This window comes from Monodelphis domestica, chromosome 1 (assembly GCF_027887165.1).
Source record: "Monodelphis domestica isolate mMonDom1 chromosome 1, mMonDom1.pri, whole genome shotgun sequence".
NCBI classification, from domain to species: Eukaryota; Metazoa; Chordata; class Mammalia; order Didelphimorphia; family Didelphidae; genus Monodelphis; species Monodelphis domestica.
In genome coordinates this window covers 721,003,443-721,030,110 of record NC_077227.1, presented here as the reverse complement: position 1 = coordinate 721,030,110, position 26,668 = coordinate 721,003,443, and the positions used below count along the sequence as shown (strand labels likewise).

At 42.8% G+C, this 26,668-nt stretch overlaps 2 protein-coding genes across 10 annotated transcripts in view; both read right to left on the bottom strand.

The window, feature by feature from the left end:
• LOC103104114 (zinc finger protein OZF-like) overlaps positions 1-26,668 on the bottom strand; it is a 122,851-nt gene that overhangs the window by 28,744 nt on the left and 67,439 nt on the right. The gene's annotated exons all lie outside the window — the stretch shown is intronic.
• Positions 455-23,299, bottom strand: LOC100619024 (zinc finger protein 883-like). 9 transcript variants are annotated; one of them, XM_056812408.1, is made up of 7 exons: positions 23,112-23,299; positions 22,087-22,977; positions 19,801-19,852; positions 15,629-15,795; positions 8,901-9,027; positions 7,343-7,438; positions 455-3,530 (listed from the first exon to the last, which is right to left on the bottom strand). In XM_056812408.1, exons 4-7 carry the CDS (start codon positions 15,755-15,757, stop codon positions 1,642-1,644), a joined length of 2,241 nt encoding a protein of 746 aa, XP_056668386.1. In that variant the 5' UTR covers positions 15,758-15,795; positions 19,801-19,852; positions 22,087-22,977; positions 23,112-23,299; the 3' UTR covers positions 455-1,641. The 9 variants fall into 9 exon arrangements, with proteins under 9 accessions (XP_056668386.1, XP_056668376.1, XP_056668393.1 ...); XM_056812398.1 differs by having other exon boundaries at positions 22,087-22,182; XM_056812415.1 differs by having other exon boundaries at positions 22,087-22,138.

Below are 26,668 nucleotides of genomic sequence, written 5' to 3'. Positions count from 1 at the left end.
AGTACTACAAACTTATCAACCACAGTGATCTTTTTTACACTTAACAGATTAATCACACTTGTGTCAAGAAGATGCCCACATGAACGATTTTGCATCCATTCTATTTTCGTTGTGACTGTATTTTCTGTCACTGCACCATGAGATTTCTTGGCATAAAAAAGGCTATCTACTAAGACTCAGTGTCTCTGCTCTTTATATGAGCAGGGAACAGCTTTATTGGAAGTCTGGCCTTGTGATAAATTTTCTCAACATATGTTGCATAGAGCTTTATGCAAAATAGGCCTCGGGTTTGATATGTGATAGGTTTAGATAGTGTAGAACTAAGTATAATTGTATCAGTGATGTAACTCTGGCCTCTGAATGTAATCAGTCCAGAGTGTCAAGATGATAGATGTGTGATTTTCTATGTAAGATAATTATTTTGATAATGCATTCAACTGAATGGAAATCATTAGAATGTCAATAATTTTATTTCATTTTTGAAGTCTACAATATCATTTGTTACCTTTTAATTTTTACTTTGTAGGAATTTTTGGGAAAACCTTATATAGGAAATGATGCTAATTACAAATGATTTCTATACAGCAAAAAAAATTTTTTCTATACATTTTTCCTTTCTTGGTTGCATTAGTTTCGTTTGTACAGTTTTGAACTTAATATAATAAAAATTACCTATTTTACAGCTTTTAATGTTATATATTTCTTAGTCACAAATTCTTCCATTATGAATAAATTGATCTGAAAGTTAAACTATCCTATACTCCCTTAATTTGTTTATGGGATTACACTTTATGTCTAAATCATATGTCCATTTGGACCTAATCTTAGGAGAGCTTATGACATAGTAGAGAGAATTGTCTGATTTTGAGAAAACTGAGAGCTAAGGGTGAATGTCGGTGGTTTCTGTGATGAAAAGTATGATAAATAATTATGAGACTGGCCCTAAATTAATTTTATTTATTGTAAGTTAGTAGGGGGAAGAGATGGAAAAATAGATATAAATTTCTCACTGTTCCAATTAGCTTGCTATTCTGTGGTTGCCATTAGGGCGCTCAAGCCATACTCACAGGGAAGTCCAGCCAGCAACAAAACTGAAAGAGATGAGGTTTAATATCTGCTCTTGCTTCAGTTTATCAAAACCATTTCTTGCCCACTAACTCACAAATCTCATCTCAGGAAGCAACAGTGGCTTTCTACTTTGTCTGGGCTGGCCAGGGGAGCAGTCCAGGGGGAAGTGCAGGAGACATCACTCTGCCCTCATCTCATGATTTTGAATATTTCTGCTTTTTTCCACCTACCATCCTATTTGCACTCAATGGTTTCCATCCCTCAATATTCACCTCTGAAACAAGTTCAGACTCATGCCAGCTGCAAGACTGTAGCTGCATAAGAACATTTTCCTACATAGCTTGTATTCTTAACTTTTCTACCCAGTGTGGATTCTCTGATGTACAGCAAGTTCAAAGTTCTGTCTGGAAGGTTTTTCACATTGCTTACATTCATAAGATTTCTCCCCAGTGTGGACTCTCTGATATAGAGCAAGTTCAAAGCTCTGAATGCATTTCCACACTGCTTGCATTAAGGTTTCTCACCAATGTGGACTATATGATGTACAGCAAGATGGGAGCTCTGTCTGAACATCTATCCACATTGCTTGCATTCATGAGGTTTCTCCCCAGTGTGAACTCTCTGATGTACAGCAAGACTGGAACTATTTGTGAATATCTTTCCACACTGATTCAATTCATAAGGTTTCTCCCCAGTGTGAATTCTCTGATGCAGAACAAGTTCAAAGCTCTGTCTGAAAGTCTTCCCACATTGTTTGCATTCATAAGGTTTCTCCCCAGTGTGGATTCTCTGATGTACAGCAAGATGGGAGCTCTGTCTGAACGTCTTTCCACATTGCTTGCATTCAAAAGGTTTCTCTCCAGTATGGACTCTCTGATGTAGGACAAGACTGGAATGATATGTGAATGTCTTCCCACATTGCTTGCATTCAAAAGGTTTCTCCCCAGTGTGGATCCTTTGATGTGTAGCAAGATGAGATTTCTGACTAAATGCCTTTCCACATTGTTTGCATTCAAAAGGTTTCTCCCCAGTGTGGACTCTCTGATGTACAGTAAGTTCTGAGCTCTGTCTGAACATCTTTCCACATTGCTTGCATTCAAAAGGTTTCTCCCCAGTGTGGACTCTCTGATGCACAGCGAGACTGGAGCTATCTGTGAATGTCTTTCCACACTGATTGCATTCATAAGGTTTCTCCCCAGTGTGGATTCTCTGATGCACAGCAAGATGGGATTTATGACTAAATGACTTTCCACATTGTTTGCATTTATAAGGTTTCTCCCCAGTGTGGATTCTCTGATGCAAAGCAAGATGGGATCTCCGACTGAATGCCTTTCCACATTGCTTGCAATCATAAGGTCTTTTGCTAGTGTGGATTCTCTGATGTACAGCAAGACTGGAGCTATTTGTGAATGTCTTTCCACATTCCTTGCATTCATAAGGTTTCTCCCCAGTGTGGATTCTCTGATGTACAACAAGTTTGCTGGTCCAATTGAATGTCTTTCCACATTGCTTGCATTCATAAGGTTTCTCCCCAGTGTGGACTCTCTGATGTACAGCAAGACTGGAGCAATTTGTGAATGTCTTTCCACACTCATTGCATTCATAAGGTTTCTCCCCAGTGTGGAGTCTCTGATGTACAGCAAGTTTGGAACTCCGACTGAATGCATTTCCACATTCCTTGCACTCATAAGGTTTTTCGCCAGTGTGAATTCTCTGATGTACAGCAAGTTCATAGCCCTGTCTAAAAATCTTTTGACATTGATTGCATTCAAAAGGTTTCTCCCCAGTGTGGACTCTCTGATGTACAGCAAGTTCGAAGCTCCTTCTGAAAGCCTTTCCACATTGCTTGCATTCATAAGGTTTCTCTCCAGTGTGGATTCTCTGATGTATAACAAGATGGGACTTCTGACTGAATGCCTTTCCACATTGCTTGCATTTATAAGGTTTCTCCCCAGTGTGGACTCTCTGATGTACAGAAAGACTGGAGCTATTTGTGAATGTCTTTTCACATTCATTGCATGCATAAGGTTTCTCCCCAGTATGGATTCTCTGATGTATAGCAAGATGGGATCTCCGACTGAATGACTTTCCACATTCCTTGCATTCAAAAAGATTTTTGCCAGTGTGGACTCTCTGATGTAGAGGAAGACTGGAAGTGCTCTGATTGAATATCTTTTCACATTGTGTGGATTCATAAGGTCTCTCCCCAGTGTGGATGCTCTGATATCCAGCAAGATTGGTCCTTTGCATAAAAGGCTTTCTGCACTGATTACTTTCACTAGATTTTTCCTTAGTGTGTATTCTTTGATATTCAATATAAGTTGAATTTTGAGATACAACACAGAATTCTCTGAAAGCAATGTTATCGGGATCATCACTCATGAATCTTTGTAGGTCCATTTTTTCTACAGGAAGACTCACATCTGTTGGATTCACCTTCATTTTGGGTCTTATCTCTCCTTCTAAAAGAAACAAACAGTAAAACATACATATATAGTGACATATACACATATATAACTGTCTCCTTTTCTCCATTATCAGAACATAAACTGCTTTATATTCTTTTTCCTAAGGTGAGAAGAAAAGTCTTCCAACTTAAGTGGGCACAATAAATCTATTTAAAATGCCATTACATCAAATCTAAACTACAATTTAAATAACAAAGAGCCTCCCATGTGATCTCACTGGCTCCTCATAATAAATCTGGGATTTTGGACAGACTAGCTTTATTACATTCCTAACTCAGACCATGACCTCAGAAAATCTGGGTAAGTGACTTGACCGGAAATCCTGGCAGCTGAGACCAAATCTTGTGGCTAGGCATGCTCTGTACACAGTGCTAGACAATTCATTTTCAATCTTTCTGCTTTTGTTTCCATTATTTATACATTCAATCCTCTCTTCATAGGTATGACATCACTGGATGCATGTAGACTAAATATTCCTATTATTTTATCATCTAGTTTCTCTATAAGCATCATGTAATTCCCATTCCCTTCATGATTGCATTTGACCTTTTTTTTTCCTGTCAGTATCTGAGATCAAATGAAGAAATTCAGCACTCTCTTTTGCATTTATTGAAGGCATTAAAGATTTGTTTCTATTCCCTACTCCTTGAGAGTAACCATTACTTTCCTATAAATATCTATTAACACTAAAATAAAATCCTTCTACTCAATACAGTTTAAACAAAAACATGGTATTTCCCATGTTTAAATATGTCTGATAAAGTAAGATTAGTTCATGATTCTTTTGTAAGGAAATGGGTAAGGAAGCTTGAACAATTATCTTCCTATTTCCCACCTCATATAGACTCTGGCATTATCATGATAATCTTAAAAATCCCAATACAGTTGGTGGTGCATTCTCTTTGTACCTCAGAAACTTGCCAGGACTTTTAAAGCCTGGGCAACTCACAGAACCTCTGTTGGTTGGGGGCTCAACTATAACATAGAGAAAATAATATCACGTGACTCCTAGGGTTCCTATGAGTATCTAATGACATAACATTAATAAAGTATATGACACATACTAGTGGCCATATGCAAATGGTGATGTCTATTTTTATCATTAGAATTTGGATTATTTCCTCCTTTGATTGCTTTTCTCCTTAAACTGTCATTCTCTTCATTCCTCTAGTTCCTGATTTCCCTGTTGAATTAAATGCATTCCAATTCCTCAATACCCCTTTCTCCCTGGATCATCTGAGATTCAGGATCTGTTGTTTTTTTCTAAACCACCTCCATGTCTGGGTACTAGATTGTGAATTCTGGGACAACCCAGACTGGTGTTTCCCTTCCTTTGCATGCTCAGGGCTTAGCAAAATTCCTAGAACTTATTTATTATTCAATACATATTTACTGACTGGGCCCAGGGATCATGTAAGGCCTAAACACTACCATTCTGTCTCTCTCCTGGAAGGTAATGCAAGCTTTGACCTCAGCCTTGTTTCTGTATCTCTCTTGCCTTTATTTCTCATCAGTCAACAGTAACTTCATTGGAACTAGAGTAGACTCAATCATTAAGATCCCAGAGGCTCACTTTAGGATCTCATCTCCGTAAAGTGATTTGCCGTGGTCACCTGATTGTCCAAGAACAGGACAAAGACTGAGCCCCAGAGACCAGGAAAGGGTCTGGAGCTGATGATCTAGGAAAAGCTTAGCTTTGGATCTCTTTCAAGTAAGGCAGCAGTCTTCATTCCTCCTAATAGGCTGCAAGTCAATGGAGAGAAAGAAAACCAGGAAACCAGCTGCCTGGCTCCATTCTACATTGAGGCTCTCTAATCTCATCTGGGTCCTCACCATGGCAAGGCAATCCTGTGACATCTCACTCATGGATTCCCTTTGATACCCACCACAGCAGCCGTTCAAAGATTTCCCTGGTCTCCACCTCTCCCTGATGCCTTCCTCCCACCACCTGCCTTATTTTCTAAGCTGAGAACTTGGCCTCATATTTCACTGAATAAAAGTTGGACTTCTCTGCAGAGCTCTCCTATCCTCCACATCTCACCCAGCTCAGCTGCCTCCTTTTTCTTTTTGGCCTCAATATCAGAGGAAAAAGTCATTCTTCTCCTAGCTAAAGAAAATCTATTTTCATGCTCAAAGAGTCCCATCTTATTCCACATCTAAGATCCTCTATTCCTCCCTCCAGTGCCCCCATTGTTCTTTCATTTTCAGCCTTTCCCCCACAAATGAGCTAATGATTCTCTTCATCTGGGAACAAATAAACCATTTCTCCCCAGTTCTCCAAACACCCTAACTTAAACTTTTTATCCCCATGAGATACTAACCAATATCTGTCCTCAGGTTCAGTGCTAAACTGCCAGTGATGGCCATTTGCAGTGAGTTGTGCCAGTACTTTTCCCTTGTTTTCTCTGCTATACATTACTCCAGAATCCTCAGTCTGGATCTCCTGAAGCCCCAGGCCCCCTCCCTCCATTAGACCTGTTTCCTCTAGTGCTCCTTCCCTTCAGAGCCTTCCCTCTTGTAATTGGATGCCCTGGAGCTGGGAATCTTATAAAGATATTTGAAATGCTATTTGAAACAGATCTGAGACAGTGTCAGTTTCAAATGTTGACAGTTTGTGGGGAAGATGTAAAGGTTTTTCTCTGGCACTTGATCTCTAGCAGTTACTTTCTCTCCAAGAATTGGGGAGCAGGTAACAACTTCTTTTTTCTCTCTCCTCACTGTCTGAAATAGAAGGAAAGTAGGGGAAAACTTGAAAGAGCTAAGTGATTTTCCTTTCCAACTAGGGAAACACGAGTGACTATTGCTGTTTTATAAATTGTTTTATCTCTGAGAAGACCAAAGAAAGACCTGGACTTTGGTTTGGACTCTATCTTAGCCAACTCAGAGTTCTAACTTGGTTCTTTCTGAGGCTCAGCCAGCTGGCCTTTGTTACTTTTATAACTTGGAGACAAAGTTAAGAATTATATACTTCTTATAAGGATAATAGTGTTAGTTTATTGTAGAAAAGGGAAAATTTCAGTTAGTCAAATCAGGAGGATCAGTGTAGTGTGTGGAACCAGAAGAAGCAATTCCTTGCCAAAGCAGGGAGTTTAATTTGGGTGGAGTTAGAATCCCTTAGAGTTAGAAATCCTTTTATATCCTTATATTCTCAAAAAATAGTTTATTTTTGTATAACAAGAGTCTCCTTAGCATCCTTTTGCCTGGCCCTGAAGAGAAGTTCATTTACAACCTTCCCTTCACTTATATAAGCTGAAGATACTTTGTAAGCACAGCAAGCAAAGTATCTAATCAGTTTATAACCATAATCAATTCATTGAGTGTATTATTTTTATAATCAAGAAGTCTTCTATAGAACTGTTGTCGTCTGCTTCAGCGTGAGATCAATGTAGGTGGGGATGTCCACTGCAACCCTTTATGTCCTCTGTAACTTAGCCCAGGATGCAGCACAGAGCAAGCACTCATATATGTTTCTGGATACTAAAGAGCTCAAAAGGGATAAGTTCAGCCCTTCTGGAACCTGCAGGAGACTTCCAGGCCCTTCAGTCCCAAATACTGACTTCTTAGAGGGTCACAAGCTGATCCAATGAAGGAAAAAGATATGAAATGGAGTTCAATAGCCTCATCTTATAGATAGGGAAACTGAGGCTCAGGGTTTCAGTGACTTGCCCAGGGAGACACTGTTAAAACCTCTGAATAATAATTCTAAGTCAGGTCCTCCTGCTCCCAAATCTAGTCCTGGCTTCACCAGAGCACATAGAAGCCCCTGGTCACCCAGGCTCTTCCACACCACTATTCCCCTCCCTTACCTGGGCAGCAGCTCCTCAGGCCTTCTTGCTCAACCATACATAGGGCTTCCCTCTGCTCCAAATGAGAGAGAACATCTTCTTGGGGAGTTGGAACACCTAGGCAAGGGAGAATCAATCAGGGAAGAGCATGTAAAGAAACTCATCATTGAGTTCTCTTTAGGGAAAGTTTTGGGAGTCCAATGACACCACTCTCTCCATGAGGTTCCCACAGGAATCTGCCCTCATCCCCTCGGTGTCTGTAATGCAGGAGCCCAGGGTAGGATTGGCTTGTTACCCTGCTAGGGGACCTGGAATGAGCAACAGTCCCACTCCCTCCTATCTCATTCTGGTCCATTCTGGCAGAAACTGGGAAGAAACTCCTGGCAGAAACTGCTACACTGGGTCCAAGTGGTCAGTGTTCTGGGTCAGTCTGAAGACCCAGGGACCTCAAGGGATCAGCTTTTGTCCCATCACCCTGCCTGATCCTCCCTCCCTAATACCCCTCTGATCCTCTTGGATTTTTCTATTGGGGAATATCTACCTCCTCTCTTGGATAACTCAACAATCCTCCTTGGGCCCAATGCTTGTCTCTCAGCCAGTCTACTCATCCTGACGATCACAGAGGAGGGCAAGCAGGGCCTGCAGGAGGCTTACTGGGATTCCTGGAGGAGAGTCTCTGCAGTATTTAGTGTGAGATGGGAAGGGGGGAGAAGATCAGGGAACCAATCTGGAATCAGAACATTAGGTTCTAGGGCATTTTCTTCAGAGAAGGCTGGACTCAGTCCATAGTTTTCCACTATCTGGAAATGAAAGGCATCTAGAAGGGGAGGTTATAGAGACCTGGGAGTAGAGGCAAGAAGGTCCCAGTTTACATTTCACAAAAAAAAACAGTTCCTATGTGGGTGTCTCTGAAGAAGCCACTTAATCCAATCTATTTCCTCATCTGTAAAATGGAGGTAATTGTGTCATTAAATTAGGAAGATGAAGGTGAGGAAGAAGTGCCATAATATTACAGAGAAAACCCTGAGCAGAGCCCTGGGCCAAGAGTAGGTCATTATTAACTCTTCATCCATTCCCTTCCTTCCTCACTGGCTCTGCTGGAGGCTTTTGGCAATTAGAGGGAAGACTAAAGACAAACCTGATCTCCTGGGAAACTGAGCTACGAGTTTATGCTGGTTAAAGAGAAAAAGATCCCTAAAAAAGATCCACTCTAGAGGGGAAGAAGGTAGGAGGAAAACCCTCCTGAATAGTTTTCCCAGGTGGGTTTGGAAGACACAATTCTGGGTCAGGGCAAGGTAAGAAGAAATCAGCTCTGAGATTACTTCCACTTCTGCGATTCTCCAACACACATTTGATCTCAGACTTCAGGAGCACCAAAGGGAACCCCCAAGGTCCCATTACACAATTCAAACATCCTTTTACAGAAGAACCAGGCAGCAATAGGGCCCTATCTCTGGGACTCAGCATACCAGCCCTCATCCCTTCTTCATGACTGAAAATTACTCCCAATCCTGACTGCTGCTGGAGGGCAATATTCCCTTGGATGGCCATCTCAGGCAGCAAGGAGAGGACTCCTTACCCAAAGAGAGCAGATTCCGGGCATTTTCCAGCATCACCTCCTTGTACAGCTCCTTCTGGGGAGAGGACAAGAGGCACCACTCCTCCCAGGTCAAGTCCACAGCCACATCCTTGAACGTCACGGCCTCCTAGAGCAGCCCAAGTCAGAGCACAGAGGGCTGTAAGTCACATCACAATGAAGGAGCCCACCTCTGGTCAATTACAGGAGGAAACTGACCCACAGAGAAGGGAAGGGCCCAAAGGTCCCACCCTTTGTCAGTGTCAGAGCCAGTACTTGAAGCTGAGTCATTAAAGAGCTCAATGGAAGTTTGAGAAAAGCAGCTCTATAATGCTATGGAAGGAAGCCAAGGAGTTTCTACAGAGTGAAGGGAAATATCAGGGGACCCTCATTGCAGCTTGGATCCCAAGGGCCCCAGCAGTGGGATATAGCTGAAGAGTCACATGTCTGTTGCCCTATTGCTGTGTCCCAGTACAACTAGCATCAGTGTGAGACTCATCAACATGCCAGAGCCCCAGCCAGGGAGAAAGGAGCTGGAGAATGTAAAAGGCAGGCGAGGGAAGGAGAGGGGGCTTTAGTACCTCCCACCCCCAAAGTAACTGGCTCTCTGGGCTGGGGGGTTTGTCTCTGCGCTTTCCTGATCTCTTGATCTCTGCCAAGCCCAGCCTGAGCAAACTGAATTGAGAATGAGACCTAGAAAGGCTGAGACCTCTCTCTCTTTCTGCCTCTCTCAAACTCTTTACTAATAAATGCTCATCAATCTGGTAATAAGTCCCAAGATCCACTTTTACTCATAACACTGTGGAAGGCAAAAGAAAGGAGAGAATATGTACAGAGAGCTCTGGAGAGAGCTCAGGGCCTCAGGATGCAGCCCAGGGTGACCTACCCTTGGAAAAGGCTGGGCTGATCTCGTATCATTTACTTATTGATCCTATTTACCAGTAACTATTTGCTGGGGGCCATCAGTCCACGACGCCTTGACAGAGTCATGTGTGGTAGCCAGGGAGACCACAGAGTGGTCCCTGGCGAGATGACTGCCCACCCAACCCCCTTTTACATGACTTCTTTCGTCAATGTCCCTTACCTATGAATTGACATGATTATTATTCCCGCTACTCTCAAAAGAAACAACGCAAGAGCAAAACACATGTACCCTAATTCCCCAAAACATCACCAAAAGATCAGACCCTCAAACCCAATCCCAAAAGACTATCATGGGTTAACTTTTACTTAGGTACATAATTCCCAGTGAAACTGCAGTTACAGGCCAAGCCAAAAACTTACCCACATACAGAAGCCTATTCTCATGAAGTCAGCACACAAATCAATCATAGAGGCCCATACAATAGGTACAGGTACAGTACAGGTACACTAAGCTTCAATATGCCTCAGTGACTTGATTACACAAATCAGTAACTCCCTAGAAGCCACCAGTCTAAATTTGAATTGTGTTCCCAGACCCCTCAGCTTCCATGATATGATTGCTGAATTGTCTTCTAAGAACTGCTAATTAATTATTCCATTTTATTAAAAAGCAATACGTAATTTTCCTTGATTGTTTGTAAGCTCAAAACTTCTCACAGGGTAATGAGAAAATCAAGCCACCTGTGACAGAAATCATTCATCTTGTGTGCAACCTTTATTCTGTCTGTAATCACAATACAAGAATATAGAATGTTAATCAAGTGATTTGTTAAAAGTTGATGTATCACTTTTCCAATTATCTCTCTTTGATTTTGTGTATATGCGTGCCAAGAGAATAGGTATAAAAATAAAGATCAGACATCGGGAAAGTGGAGGAGCTGTCAGATGCAAAGCAATCCCATGGCTGTTATGATTAAGCTGTCCTCCGTTTGTTATTTATTTTATGTTATTTATTTTGACTGATCGTTTGCCACCAGTCGGGAACCCTGGTGTTTGTTTCTCTACCTTTAATACAACATTCTTTATAATATAAATATAAAATATCATCCATTCAGAAACCACTAGTTATGTAAAATTATTTCTTTAGACCCCATCATTTATGTGACAACACGTGATCTTCAATGGATCTAGTGACAAGGGTTTTAGGCAAGATGTTCATGGGCTTGTATAGTGATATTTTGTTCTTCGGCAGAGGTAAAAGTACAAATTAAAGATCAATAAAAGCAAAACATAGTAACTTAAAATGATTCAGTATTACAGAAAGGTACTGACTAGATTAATACAGATAAACTTTAAAAAATTTAAAATCAGTAAATACAATAATATAGACAAATGAGAAGGTGCAGGCAAAATCCTTTCTTAGTAATGCCAGACTTGTTCTATATTATAGGAGGAGAATGAACTCAAAATAGTTAACAAGAAACTTCCAGATCTCTTTTAAAGTTTTCTTCCCCTCCCCCCATATTTATTATCCATTTAGATCTCATTTGTCAGGTTGGAATTTTCTCATCGAAGCACAGGGCAGAATCTCCACTCTGCATGTTGAGAGCATTTAAGACTTTTAGAACATTGTCAAAATATTTCAATTTGGTTTGTAGTTTAAGCAACCTAGTTTGTGGCATATTCTTTAGGAGAGGGAAGTAAAGTGGTAAATCTCCAATGAAAATAAAAATTACCAGGAAAAGAATTTAGCAGATTCAAACTGCACTTTTTAGCTCTACCAACTCAAACTGTTGTTTCAGAGTTTCAAGCATTCTTTGCAATAGCATTTTTCCTGAAAGACACTGAATGTGGTTTGTTTAAAGAGTAAACAGAAAGAAGCAAAACTTAGAGGGAAAACAATAGCATATTTGCATATGAGAGAAAAAATACTTCTCCTCGGTGTTTGGGGTCAAGAGAAAGAAGGACAAAAAAACAGGCTTATTCCCCAATATTCCCAAATATACAGATTTGGAATGCCCTCCCAGGGAAAAATCTTTAGTAACAGTCTTCTAAACTAGGAGTCCAGGATCAGCTTTAAAAAAATCTGCTTGAAAATTAGAAGGTGTGGGGTTCTTTTCTCCATGCTGAAAAATGACTATTGCAGGCTAGAAACACAGATGTGGAGTGTGGAAAGGGATTGGTGCAGAAAAGATTTTTATACGTCACCCTCTGTGGAAAAAAATGGCTGGGATTGGCAGGTTCTTGTGGCAGGTCTGGTCTTGGCAAGAGGAAGCTTGTAACAATTAAAATAGTGGAGTCATAAACTGTAACATTTAAAAGTGTTTGGTTTAAATTGTGGCCGCAGAAATATGGTTTTAAGACAGTGTCTTGATTTAAATCAAAATATAAAGTGGTCGCCAGGGAAAAATTCCCAATTATTAAATATACCCAAGTCAGCTGGGTTTTATAGAGATTTTAATTAATACAAATGAGGAATTAATGAAAGGGAGAGAGAGAGAGAAAAAGGAAATAATAAGAAAAGGGATAGACCAGGCTAGGCCAGCATGAGCCAGCCTAAGCTGAAAACCCTAAGAGAGAGATCATTCAGTCATTTATCCACTCACCACAAGATTTTGTCCTAAGCAAGATTCTAGTGTTCAGAGAGACACCAGTTCAACTTCAGATAGCTCAATCAAGTTCAGCCATCAAGCCCTTCAAGGCAGCTTTGGTCAGTTGCCTCCTCTAATTCAGCTTTTCCCAGCTGAATCTCCTGAGCCCTCTTTTTGACCTCCTTTTAAAGGGAATTTTCTCCTATGTCACCTCCCCTAAGTTCTCACATCTACCAATCACAGTAGATGTTTTCCAAAGGACAGACCATTCTTAATTCACACCTAAGTAGACTTAAACTTTTGATTAAGTTCACACCTGAAAAAACCTCTGAGTAAGTTCTCACCTCTTTGCTCCTTGTAAATTCACAAGTTGCCTGACCTTTATAGGTACTTAGCACACTTTTGTATTAGATCTAAAAACAGGCAGAGCTTAAGAACTTTTGCCTTAATATAAGTATGAGTTTAAGTACTTTTCATTGTTCAGCAAGGAGTTTACAACTTTATATTCCCCTAAGGCATGCTTAAGTATGGTGAAGTAGAGTCCCCACATTCCTGATCAAGTACCTTCATTGTTTAAATGGGGAATGGTCTTAACCAAGTCTTCTGAAGTAGGGTCTGAGAATTTTTAAGATTCACAGGCTCCAAGCTGGGTGGAGAGTGGTGAGGAATGCTAGCCAAGCAGATGGACAGGAGAAAGAACAGGCAGTGGCAGGCAGGAGGGCAGGGCAAGGGAGCAGGCACACCCTGTCACTGGACCCTCAGGGTGGGCAGCAACTGAGCAAACTTACTATCTTTACTGTAAGATTATCTGCTCAAAAATTTTTGAGAATTCATAATCCCTTAATGATTGCCAAAATGTGGGGTTTTAAATTAATAATCAATAACTAAATGATTATATTTTATAAAGTTTTATTAATAATAACTAAAACAAAAGAACTGCCTGACTTCAGCCAGGTTGCAGGTCCCAGAGAGAGAAGGGGGAGGAGTTACACCCACTTAAATATAACCACCCAAAATGGAGGGATGCAGGAAAAGGAAATTTTGGTAAATACTAAGGGACTTCTGGGGGATGAAATCCAAACTCTCAAAATCTCCATTTATACAATTTGAAACACCCTTTCAAAATCTATGGAATGCAGCCAAACCAGTATTCAGGGGGAAATTTATATCCTCAAGTTCACATATTAATAAATTAGGGAGGGCAGAAGTCAATGTAAATTAAAAAAACTAGAAAGTGAACAAATTAAAAATCCCCAGATGAAAACTAAATTAGAGATCCTAAAAATTAAAGGAGAAATTAATAAAATCGAAAGTAAAAGAACTATTGAATTAATAAATAAAACTAGAAGCTGGTATTTAAAAAAAAAACAAATAAATAGACAAAGTACTGGTCAATCTAATGAAAAAAAGGGAAAAAGGAAGCCAAATTAACAGTATCAAAGATGAAAAAGACCTCACCTCTAATGAAGAGGAAATTAAGGCAATCATTATAAAATATTTTGCCCAATTATATGGCAATTAATAAGGCAATCTAGGTGATATGGATGAATATTTGCAAAAATATAAACAGCCTAGATTAACAGAAGAAGAAATAGAATACTTAAATAATCCAAAATCAGAAAAAGAAATAGAACAAGCCATCAAAGAACTCCCTAAGAAAAAATCCCCAGGACCAGATGGATTCACAAGTGAATTCTATCAAACATTCAAAGAACAACTAATCCCAATACAATAGAAACTATTTGACATAATAAGCAAAAGAGTTCTATCAAATTCCTATTATGACACAAATATGGTACTGATTCCAAAGCCAGGCAGGTCAAAAACAGAGAAAGAAAACTATAGACCAATCCCCTTAATGAACATAGAGGCAAAAATCTTAAATAGAATACTAGAGAAAAGACTCCAGCAAGTGATCACGAAGGTTATTCATTATGACCAGGTAGGATTTATACCAGGAATGCAAGGGTGGTTCAATATTAGGAAACCATTCACATAATTGACTATATCAACAAGCAAACCAAGAAAAACCACATGATTATCTCAATACATGCAGAAAAAGCCTTTGAAAAAATACAACACTCATTGCTATTAAAAACACTAGAAAGTACAGGAATTGAAGGGCCTTTCCTAAAAATAATAAACAGTATATCTCTAAAATCACAGCAAACTTCATCTGCAATGGGGACAAATCAGAAGCATTCCCAATAAGATCAGGTGTAAAACAAGGATGCCCATTATCACCTCTATTATTTAACATGGTACTAGAAATACTAGCAGTAGCAATTAGAGAAGAAAAAGAAATTGAAGGTATTAAAATAGGCAATGAAGAGACAAAGCTATCACTCTTTGCAGATGATATGATGGTCTACTTAAAAAATCTTAGGGAATCAACTAAAATGCTAGTGGAAATAATCAACAACTTTAGCAAAGTTGCAGGATACAAAATAAACCCACATAAATCAGCATTTCTATATATTTCCAATATATCTCAGCAGCAAGAGTTAGAAAGAGAAATTCTATTTAAAAATACCCTAGGCAATATAAAATACTTAGGAATATATTTGCCAAGATAAACACAGGAACTATATGAATACAACTAAAAAACACTTTCCACACAATTAACACTAGACCTAAATAATTGGAAAAACATTAACTGCTCATGGGTGAATGACTTGAATATAAAGAAAGAAACTATAAGTAATTTAGGTAAACACAGAATAGTATACTTTTACATCTTTGGGAAAGAAAAGGTTTTGAGACCAAGCAAGAGTTAGAAAAAATTTACAAAACGTAAAATAAATAATTTTTATTACATTAAATTAAAAAGGGGTTATACAAACAAAATCAATGTAACCAAAATTAGAAGGGAAGCAACAAATTGGGAAAAACATCTTTATAACAAAAACCTCTGAAAAAGATCTAATTACTCAAATTTATAAAGTGCTAAGTCAACTGTACAAAAAATCAAGACATTCCCAATTGATAAATGGGCAAGAGACACGAAAAGGCAATTTTCAGATAAAGAAAGCAAAACTATTAATAAGCACATAAAAAAGTATTCTAAATCTATTAAAACCAGAGAAATGTATATCAAAACAACTCATGACCTCACACCTAGCAGACTGGCTAACGTGACAGCAAAGGAAAGTAATAAATGTTGGAGGGGATGTGGCAAAATTGGGACACTTAATATATTGCTGGTGGAGTTGTGAATTGATCCAACCATTCTGCAAGGCAATTTGTAACCATGCCCAAAGGGTGCTAAAAGATTACCTGCTGGGAGCTATCAGGCCAAGACGTCTTGACAAGGTCACTCATGAAAGCCAAGATGTCACAAAGTGGCTCTTTGGTAGGATGGAATTGCCCACTTAGCCTCCTTTGCATGACTTCTCTCAACAACATCCCTTATTAATGAAATTGACATGATTGTTGTCTTCTTCCTAGTCTCAGAAAAATAATATAAGAACAAAATGCTTGCACATTATTTCCCCAAAATATCACCAAAAGATTAGACTCACAAAATCAAACCCAAAAGACTATTATGAGTTAACTTTTGCTCAGGTACGTAATTCCCAGCAAAAGCTGTACCCATAAGCCAAGCCCAGAATATCCCCTACTCCCCCTGTACAGAAACTCATTCTCCTAAAGTCAGTACATAAATCACTCATAAGAAAAGACTTGTACAGGTACATCCAGCTTCCTCAATCCTCATTGACTTGATTCTTCCCCTTGAGACAATCCCTAGTAAACCTTTAAGAATGATCAGCCTACTATTAAATCTGAATCAGTACCTCTCTGATCTCTCAACCTCACTGCTATGATTGTTGAATTGTCTCTAGAATTTCTGACTGATTATTTTTTTTTTAAACCCTTACCTTCCGTCTTGGAGTCAATACTGTGTATTGGCTCCAAGGCAGAAGAGTGGTAAGGGCTAGGCAATGGGGGTCAAGTGACTTGCCCAGGGTCACACAGCTGGGAAGTGGCTGAGGCCAGATTTGAACCTAGGACCTCCCGTCTCTAGGCCTGGCTCTCAATCCACTGAGATACCCAGCTTCCCCCTATCTATTTTTATTAAAGGTAATAAGTGATTCTCCTTGATTCAATGTAAGCTCAAAGCTGCTCACAGGTTAATGAGAAAATTAAGCCAACTGTGACAAAATCATTTGTCTTGTGTAGAACTTCTGTGTTTCCTGTCAAAATCAATAGTTACCATACAAATGTATAGAATGACCTCAGAATGTTAATCAAACAATTTATTAAAAGTTAATGTATTGGGGGCAGCTGGGTAGCTCAGTGGATTGAGAACCAGGCCTAGAGACGGGAGGTCCAAGGTTCAAATCTGGCCTCAGCCACTTCCTTGCTGTGTGACCCTGGGCAAGTCACTTGACCCCTATTGCCTAGCCCTTACCACTCTTCTGCCTTGGAGCCAATACACAGTATTGACTCCAAGACGGAAGGTAAGGGTTTAAAAAAAAAAAAAGTTAATGTATCACTTATCCAATTATCTTTACTCAAACATGTATGTTGAAAAATGTATCTGTGTGCCAAGGAAATGGGTTTAAATATAGAGGCCAAACCTGGGCAAAGCAAAGCAGCCACTTCATGCAGAGCATGTCCCAGGCAGAAACACATACACAGAGCTGCCTTCCCTCTCTCATTTTGCCTATTTGCTCCACCTGCCAAAAACCCTCTAGAGCTACGAGTGGGGCTGGACCCCAGCCTGTGGCATCTGCCCTTTGATCCAGCCATAGCATTGCTGGGCTTGTAGCCCAAAGAAATAAAAAGGAAAAATACTTGCACAAAAATATTCATAGTTGCACTCTTTGTGGTAGCAAAAAATTGGAAACTGAGAAGATACCCTTCAGTTGGGGAATGGCTGAACAAATTGTGGTATCTGCTGGTGATAGAATACTATTGTGCTGAAAGGAAGGATGAACTGGAGGAATTCCATGTGAACTTGAATGACCTCCTGAAATTGTTGCAGAATGAAACGAGCATGTACAGAGAGACTGACACATTGTGACACAATCGAATGTAATGGACTTCTCTACTAGCAGCAATGCAATGATCCAGGACAATTCTGAGGGTCTTATAAGAATGCTATCCACATCCAGAGAAAGAACTGTGGGAGCAGAAACCCAGAAGAAAAACAACTGCTTGATCACTTGGGTCTATGGGGATATGATTGGGGTTATAAACCCTAAAAGATCAACTTAGTGCAAATATCAATAACATGGAAATAGGTCTTGATCAATAACACGTGAAAACCCAGTGGAACTGCTTGTCAGCTATGGGAGGAGGTTGGGAGAAGGGGATGGAAAGAACACGAACCTTGTAACCATGGAAAAATATTCTATATTAACTAATTAAATAAAATTATCCAAAAAAAATGTTCTGCTTTTGATTGTACTTTGCATCAGTTCATGGAAGGCTTCCCAGGTTTCTCTGAAATGACCCTGCCTGTTATTCCTCATAGCCAACTGAGTTACACTATAATCACACACCATAACTTGTTCCGCCATTCCCCAATTAATGAATGTCCCTCCATTTCCAATTCTTTACTACCACAAAAAGATCTGCTATATAAATATCTTTGTATAAATAGGTTCTCTCCCCTTCTTGGGGATCTCTCTGGGATACATGCCTAGATCACAGGGTATGTAGTTTGAAAGCCTTTTGGGAAAAGTTCCAAATGGCTCCCCAAGTGGTCAATCAATGGACAACTCCACCAACAATGCATGAGAGTCTCAGCTTTCACACATCTCTGAATTGATCGTTTTCTATTTCTGGAACAATGGCCAAATTGACAAGCGTAAGAGGGTGCTTCAGAGATGTTTTACTTTGCAGTTCAAGGACACAAATGCTTAGCCAAACTCCTCCTCTGACCCAGGGACACTGGCCTCCTGGCTGCCTTCCCTGGCCTGATTCAGGGCCTCTCTGTCTCTCTGAAGGGAATGTTCTCCCACCTGTCTCTGGTCTCAGAGCTTCCCTCCAGTCCCAGCTGAATTCTCCCCAGGGTAACCAATGATCTTTCAGAACCCTAAGAGCCTCCCTTCCAGAAGGCCTCCCGCCCCCCACAGAGGTGGTTTGGACATGGCTGCTGAGGGCTCTCCTCAGTCAGACTGGGGGGGGGGCGCTGGAGGGTGGCCAATGGCTTCTCTCTTCCTTTGGGCTAAGCAGTGCCTGGCACACACTGTGAATTTTAGATTTACTCCACCCTGCTTAGTCTAACAAAAAAGGAATGTCTACACCCCTACTTAAGGATTAAGTATTGAGGAGGATGTCCTATGACAGACATGCACTAGCAAATGACAAATCAGAAACAACTGACAGATCCCTGGGCTGTCCTAAGTCAAGTTTAAGCTACCATTGGTACATGTGAGACACAGGAAAGTGATAAAAAAATGGTCTATATATTTCACGTCACTTCCTCTCTCTGGCCTCTTTCCACGGAGAAGTGGCTCTGGTGGCAGCTTGCTGAGTTTTTCGGCATCTTGGCATGGTGGCAACTATTGTCTGGGTTTAAAGGTAAGTTTTCCTTGATACTATACTGGGAGAAGCTTAGTACCTAGTTCAGGTGAGGCATCTTCACTGAGCTCTCTTGGTGTTTAGGCTGATTTTTTCCTCCTTTACCTTCCAAACACTATCCTCTTAGGAAAGCCTCTAATCTTCTTCAAAGACCTCCTGGTGGAGATCTTTGAACTCCCCCTGGCACAGGCCAGATGGGATGAATCCTATACCCTCTTTCTCTCTCTCTTCTCCTTAATTCCTTCCCTCTTTATTAATTAAAATCACCATAAATTTCAAAACTGACTTGGGTATTTTATTTGGGATTTTCTCTGGCGACCAAATAAATTTAGATTGGGTCACAATCCTAAAATTATCTTTACAACACCAGGATGTTCCTCCACGCTGGTTGAGCTGGGCTAAGAATAGGAGAGAGGAAGGAGCTGGAGGGACCCAGGAAGACTCGAGAAATTGAGGCAGAAGCCAGGGAGCAGCCCCGGAAGACAACGTCTTCCCTGAGGACGCCACAGAGCAGGGGACCCCCTCAGGCTCTGCTACAGACAGGACTCCAGAGGAAACAATGGAAAAGCAGCAAAGGAAGAGGCTGGCAGTGAGCCAGACAAGCAGAGGACAGGATAAGACAGGAGCCCCAGACAGGGAAGAACAAGGAGTCAAAGGTCATCCTGGGCCCTCACCTGTGATGGGGAGAATTCCGGCCTGGGAGGCAGCGCCTGGGGGAGCTCTGGGGGTCTGAGCAGCCCCCGGGCCAAGGAATCCCTGCCAGAAGAGAGCCAGGAGGGCTGCTCCTCCTGCCTGGGATGGAGGGACAGAAAGGGCCCAGCAGGAAGGAGGGAGCTGCTTCACAGCCCATCTTGGCTCAGAGCCAGGGAAGGGCCTCCTGGCTGAGGGGCTCCCATCTGGGCCTGGAATGCACTTACCTGGACTGGTAGTCTGTCCCTCTCCAAGGCCATCCCTGGCACTCCAGGCTCCCTGTAGAGGCAGCAAAGGAGCACAGTGAGTCCCTCTGGGGAGGCTTTTCCATCTATTCCCAGTCTCATCTCCCACTCAGGCTGCTGCTCCCCACCTTCCCCCCACTTTATGGCCCCTCAATGGAGCTCCAGACAAAGCTCTTCCCAGCAGGCCTCCCTGGGCCCAGGGAATGTCTGACTTCTCTGGCCTTCTGAGCAGCAGGAGCTGGCCTGGAGCCCCTCCTGGGGCCCTCCCTGCCCTCTTTCCCAGTGTAGAAAAGCCCATCTTCCTCACTGCCTTTGGGCTCCCTCTCTGGGCCAGTTGCTCCTGCTGGGAGCTGAGCAGAAAGCTGCCTGGATCTCCCTCCCAGCTCAGGATCTGGCTCAGCCCCATCCCTCCTGGGGCCGGCCCTGGGCCTCTGCACCCTGAGCTGGGCAGGGAGAAGGGACCCAGAGGGGCCCAGGGTTTCCCTTCTCTTCCCAGGCCTGAGGCTGCCCCACAGGTATCTCCACGGAGTGAGGGGCCACAGGAGTCTCCCAGGGCCAGGCCTGCTTCCAGCAGAAGAGGGGGCAGCTTGAGAAGAGAAGAGTTTTTGAAGGGGCAGCTGAGCCCCCTCCCTGTATTCTGCCTTGTCTGCCATCTCCCTTCTCCCACCCTCCCAGACCCCCACAAGGCAGCAGGGCCTGGGGTACCACAGGGGATGGGCCCAGGCAGAATCTAAACCCCCTGGCAGGGAAGGGGCCTCAGGGCTCTGCCAGAAGGGGGAGCAGGGAAGCATGGGGAAGGGGAGCTCCTGGCAAGGAGAGCAGGGACCCTAGAGAGGCTCAAGGGTTCCTGGGTGCAAGTGAGCTGGGGAAAGAGCAGGAAGGGGTGCTGAGGTCTTCCTAGGATCTGGGGAGGGAGCCTGGGACCCTCTGGCACAGCTGAGGCTGCAAATCCCTAAAGGGAACTGGAGCCAGGCAGCCCAAGGTCTGGGCCCTGATGGGGACCTGCCCAAGGACCTGGGGGCCAAAGAGGGGCCCCAGGAAAGGGCTTTGGCTCTAGGGGGGCTTGAGGGCAGGAAGGCAGAGCTCAGGGATCCTCCCAGAGGGCTGGGTCTGAGGGAAGAACAGAGGACTAAGCAGGAGTTGGGGGTCAGGACACCTGGGTCAGGAATCCCTGGGCCCCTGGAATGGCCCCCTCTCTCCCCCTAGACCCCTCCCTAAAAGACTCCACCCCAGGGTTGGAATTCCCCCTGGGTCACCCCTACCAGGCTGGACAGGAGTCTTCCCCCCCCCTGCATCAGTCCCTGCTTCCCTCCCCCTCATTCCTAGGGACCCTCCCCTCCCCTTCCCCCCAGACAGTCTAGATATAGCCTGAGGGAGCTGGGAGCAGCAGAGAGCTGCTGGGGGAGAGCAGGACCCATGGAGGTGGCACTGAGGGAATGTGAGGTACCCAAAGGGGCATCTGGGCCTTCTGGGAGGGTTTGAACCATCTCAGGAGAATTGGGCAGGTGAGAGTCAGTATGGGTGGGGAGAAGAGGGGAAGGGCTGAGAGGGGGAGGGGAAAGAGGGAGAACAAGGAACAGGGCCTGGATGTGTCCAAGAGGCCAAGGTGGGCCAAATCTGACAGGAAACTGGCCCCAAACCAAAGCCCTGCTCTCAGGGAGAGGCGGAGGGGCTGCAGGAGGACCCCCTGGGAGCTCTCCCATCCCAGAAGTCCTCAACTGCATGCTGGAGGCCCCATTGGGCTGGGAGAGGGTCATGGGGGGTGGGGGTGTCCCAGTGCTCCAGGGGGAGATCCTCCAGCCAAGAAGGCTGGCTCAGGGTTCAAAGAAAAAGGCAGAGCACCAAGAGCATAAGAATGTTTGAGGCTAGATTGGAACATGTGACACAGCATACATAGCATTTGACATTGGCTCAACTGACAACCACAAGATCAAAGAGGAGGTGAATCAAACATGTGACCTGGAAGGGAATCTGGTCCCTCGAGGTGGGAGTTACGACCCTGTGGCAGCTAATGTTCTGCTCAGGAATTCTCCTAACCTTTGCACTGTAGGATTAGAGAGTGCTCACAATTAATAAAGTACCAATTAAATGCAATGATCAAGAAATAATATGACCACAAGTCTGGTACATGAGCACAGAGTTTCCAATATTAATTCATCAATAATACTTTCAAGATTACAATATCCCTGGGATACCACAGAAAGACAGACAGGGAGAGATAAAGGCAAGCACTAAGTGTGAAGGGGGAAAAGGGGGCCTCTCACTAACCTTTCCTGAGAGCAGGTGCTTCTGCTGGCTCTGGATGAGGACAGTTTGGCTGCTGGAGAATCCCATGGAAGGAGAGTGTGAATTGGGGCAGCTGTCCTTTGTTTGTTGAGTGAGTTAAAATAGAGAGAGATTAATAGTGTAGTTCGGGCCTAGTTAGTGAGGCTGAAGAGGCATTAGTGAGACTCTTTCAAAGGGTAGCTTTTAGGTGGTTTATAGGTTGATATAAAAAGTTTTAAGTAGGTTTTAGGTAGCACTAAAATAGATCCTTAAATCTCTTCTGTCTTTCTATTTTTTCTCCATTAAAACAAAGCCTTGTTAAACTTCTCTCCTATCTTTGTCCAGCTCCTAATTTTAACCCCTACACTGGAATAGAGCATGCTTGGGGTGATTGAAGCAGAGGCTGCCCAAGGGGGGCGGGGGGTGGAGCAGGATCTTGAGGGTCTGGGGCCCAGAGGCTGGGAGGCAGGAGGAGGTCCTTACAAGGTGCGGTAAAACTGCACCCTGTACTGGCCCCTTGGACACTCCCTCTAGGCAGGAAAGAAGATCCCGAAGAGGAAGGAGGAGGCCACAGCCAACCTCTGCCAGAGACCAGAGTAGCCACAGGGATATATTGTATCCCGCAGGAAATCCGCACCCCTGCCCTGACAGTCTGACTCCGCTCCATCTCCAAGTACTTTCTGGACCCAGCCAGCCCAGCCCAGCTCCAGAGTCTCAGGACTTGGCGGGAGGGGAAGGAATGGCTCCCGGGTTGGGGGGTGGGGGGGAGATCCAGGAATTAGGCTCAAGTAGGCACAGGCGGGAGGTGGTCTGCCCCAAAGAGACTTCGTAAAAGGGAGAATTCGATCTCAGCGCCAGCCAAGGTTCACGCCACAATCGGCTCCGGGCTCTAACCTGTGCGGAGGACAGTGAAGCTCTCTGACTCCCGCCCTCCCCTTCCGGTGCAGGAGCCAGTACCCTCCACTCCTGGTCCCTCCTCACTCGGATCCCCCTTTCCCCGCAGTCCCCGGCCACCACTTCATAATTACCTAGGCCTGAGGCGCAGGGCACAGGAAGTTAAGAGACGGTATAAGGAGCCAAGGTAGGAACATCTTTGGAAGTGGAGGCGGAGGTGGGACTCGGGGAGATCGTCACTTCCTGCTTCCCAGAGGCCCCGCCCTGCCCCTTGAGGCTGACCCTCCCCATCTCCCCTCCTCCTGCTCCTCCCGTTCCTCCCTTCAGAGTCTAGAGCGTAAGCCACGCCTCGCCTCCCTTCCCCCCCCCTCCCCCGCATCTCCCCTTCATTCCTCCACACCCAGTATGGGCCTCCCCAGTATCTCAAAGGGCTCGCCCTGCCTGTTCTCGCCCAGCTCAGTTTAGGGCGCTTTGTTCTCCGGGGTTTCGGGATGAAAGAAAAGGGTCCCGGGGCCTCACGCATCCCGACTTCCAAGCTCTTTTAGGTCCTAAAACAGTCTGGGGGTGGCAGAGATTCTCTTCTCTTATTCTCACGCTGGCAGAAAAGAAATGTGGTCTTTCCCAGACTCCTGAAGGTCTGAAGAGGCGGGCGGGGAGTGTTACGTACCGGGGGGGTCTGCAGGAGGATTTCAGGAAAAAAACTAGGGGAAGAAACTAGATGAAAGCCCCGTCCTCGTAGTCGTCCCTTACCACGCCCCTCTTTGCTCAGGTTTTTCTGGCCCCTCCCTTATTGCTGACCTGTCTCTATCCCTGCCCTCTCCATATGCCCTCTGTAGCCACGCCCCTTTTTTGTCAGGCGTGTCTAGGCTCCTTCCCTCTTGGTCTAATCATATTCTAGGGCAGAAATCTTCACAACCAAATGCAAAAAAAAAAAGCAGAAATAATGAATGCAATAAAAAATTTATAATCAGTAACAATTCATGGAAAGAAAAAAAATTGGAAACTAAATAATTCTTCAGAAGGGGTGGGTCAAAGAAAAAATTTTAGGAAAAAAATCAATGGTTTAAAGAGAATGACGATCAGAAAACATCTCAAAATTGATGGGATACAGACAAAGAAGTATTTAGGGAAATTTTTATACTATTTATCTCAATGAAAAAGAGAAAAAGCTAATGAATTGGACATGCAACAAAAAAAAAACTAGAAAAAGAATAAATTAACAATCTCCAATTAAACATTAATAGGAAATCCTAAAAATCAAAGGAAAAATGAACACAGTTGAAAGTAAGAGAACTATTGAACTAATAAATAAGACAAGGGGTTGGTTTCACGAGAGGGAGTGAAAAATAGAATATTGACTAATTTCATTATTCAAAAAAGGAAAGAACATCCACTTACCTATATCAAAAAAGAAAAGAATGAATGTACCTTCAAAAATGAAAAGGGTGAGTGTACCTCCAATGAAAAGGAAATTGAAGCAATCATTAGGAACTATTTGCCCAATTTATGACAATAAATATAACAATCTATGTGAAATGGATGAAATTTACAAAAAAATATAAACTTCCCAGATTAACAAAAGAGGAAATAGAATATTTAAATAATCCTGTCTCAGAAAAAAAAGAAATTGAAGAATCCACCAATGAACTCCCTAAGAAAGAAATCTCCAGGTCCAGGTGAATTCACAAGTGAATTCTATCAAACATTTAAAGAACAATTAATCCTAATATTATATAAACATTTTGGTAAACTAAGCAAAGAAAGAGTCCTGCAAAATCCTTTTTGTGACACTAATATGGCACTGATGAGTAAGCTAGGAAGACCAAAAACAGAAAGAAAATTATAGACCAATTTCCTTAATGACTATCAATGTTGCAACTTTAAATAATAAATACAAGCAAAGAAACAACAGCAACCTATCACAAGGATTATTCAATATTACCAGGTGGGATTCATACCAGGAATACAAGCCTGGTTTCATATGAGGAAAATTATCAGCATCATTGACCATATCACTAGCAAAACTAACAGAAATCATGTGATTACTTCAATAGATGCAGAAAAAGTCTTTGACAAATCACAACACCCATTCCTATTAAAAACACTAACAAGGGGGACAGCTGAGAGATTCAGTGGATTGAGAGCCAGGCCCAGAGATGGGAGGTTCTGGGTTCAAATGTGCCCTCAGATACTTCCTACCTTTGGGAACCAGGGCAAGTCACTTAACCTCCATTGTCTATCCCTTACCACTCTTCTGTCAGAACCAATACACTGTACTGATTTTAAGAAAGAAGGTTAGTGTTTAAAAAACAAAATAAAACAACTAGCCTGAGAGAAGGCACTGAACTTGGCCCCTAAGACACCATGTGTGCATGACTCTGTGTACCTACAGGGAAGAGGGTCCTGCAGATACCACCTTCTTCTCCAGGGAATCCTTCCTCAGTGAGGAGGAAAATCCAGGGCTGAACTGGGTCAATATTATGGAGGGAGATATCAATCTGGGCTGGGAATAAGAGGGTGAGAAGGGTAAATGTGGCTATAATAGCCAGAGTTTATTGTCATATGAATGGAAAGGAGGGAAAAGAGATGCCAGGCAGAGAAAATGGGGCCATTTGGACACTAGTTGGTGTATAAGGCAGAAACATTTCAGGAGAGAGGTTTTTTTTGTTCTTGTGGACAGCACAGAAGGCTTGGGCCACTATATAATTGAAAATCTGTTACCCTAAAAAAGAACTACATTTCCCAGGAGCCCACTGACTTCCTGTTGTTATGTTCTTTCTGAATATACAGGATATTAGTGAGTGGGCTGGCCTCTTGGGGCTCTTTCTTGGACTTGCAGACAGCTTGGTGGCAGTGGAAAATTAAACTGGTGGATTTTAAATGGGCTAATCAGCTATGAGCTTTACTTTGTATCCTCTTTATTCCTTGATTTCTAATGATCTTTAATAAATTCCTTAAAATATAATATTTTTATTATTGATATTAATTTTAATTTTTACAGCTTTTGGCAACCAGAAGGGATAAGAAAAACTCTCAAATTTTTTAAATTAGCCTAGATAAATTTTAAGCCATGTTTCTTCTGCCAAGACTTTTCTCCCACTCCACACACCCACTCTCTTTTTGGAGTTGCTGCCTTTTTCTTTCCTTACTTTTTGCCTGGTTGCCCTCCCTATTGGCAAGGCTATTTTTAGCTGGGGGACTCTTGGCAAAGAAGAGATAAGCCACTTCTCTTGCCCATCTGCTTGAGCCCATGTTCCTCAGTTCAATGTCCTCTGGCATTGTTGTTGCTGATACAGCCTGCTCCTGCTTCTGAATCCTCCTCCTAATCTCTGGCCCCAGCCCAGTCTCAGCCAAAATCCTGTTGGTCTGCTGGTGGCTACCACTGTGTCTTCAGAATCATTTTTATTATTGAGATGTAATTTTAATTTTTACACCACTCAGATTGTTTGTTCTTCTGGGCTAACACAGAGCATGGACAGATCTTCCCCACTTGGTTCTGGTCTGCCACATGAGACTTGATGGATCTGTTTCTGATCATGTATGACTGAGGAGCTTGGAGTGTCAGAGTGCTGAGGAAATGTCCTTGTTGGCTTAGTTGAAAGCACTAATGAACCTGAGAGCCACTAAGGTAGACCTTGGAACATATACAAAGATTCAGCCTGAGTAAGACGAGGCACCTGCTAGCTGCCTC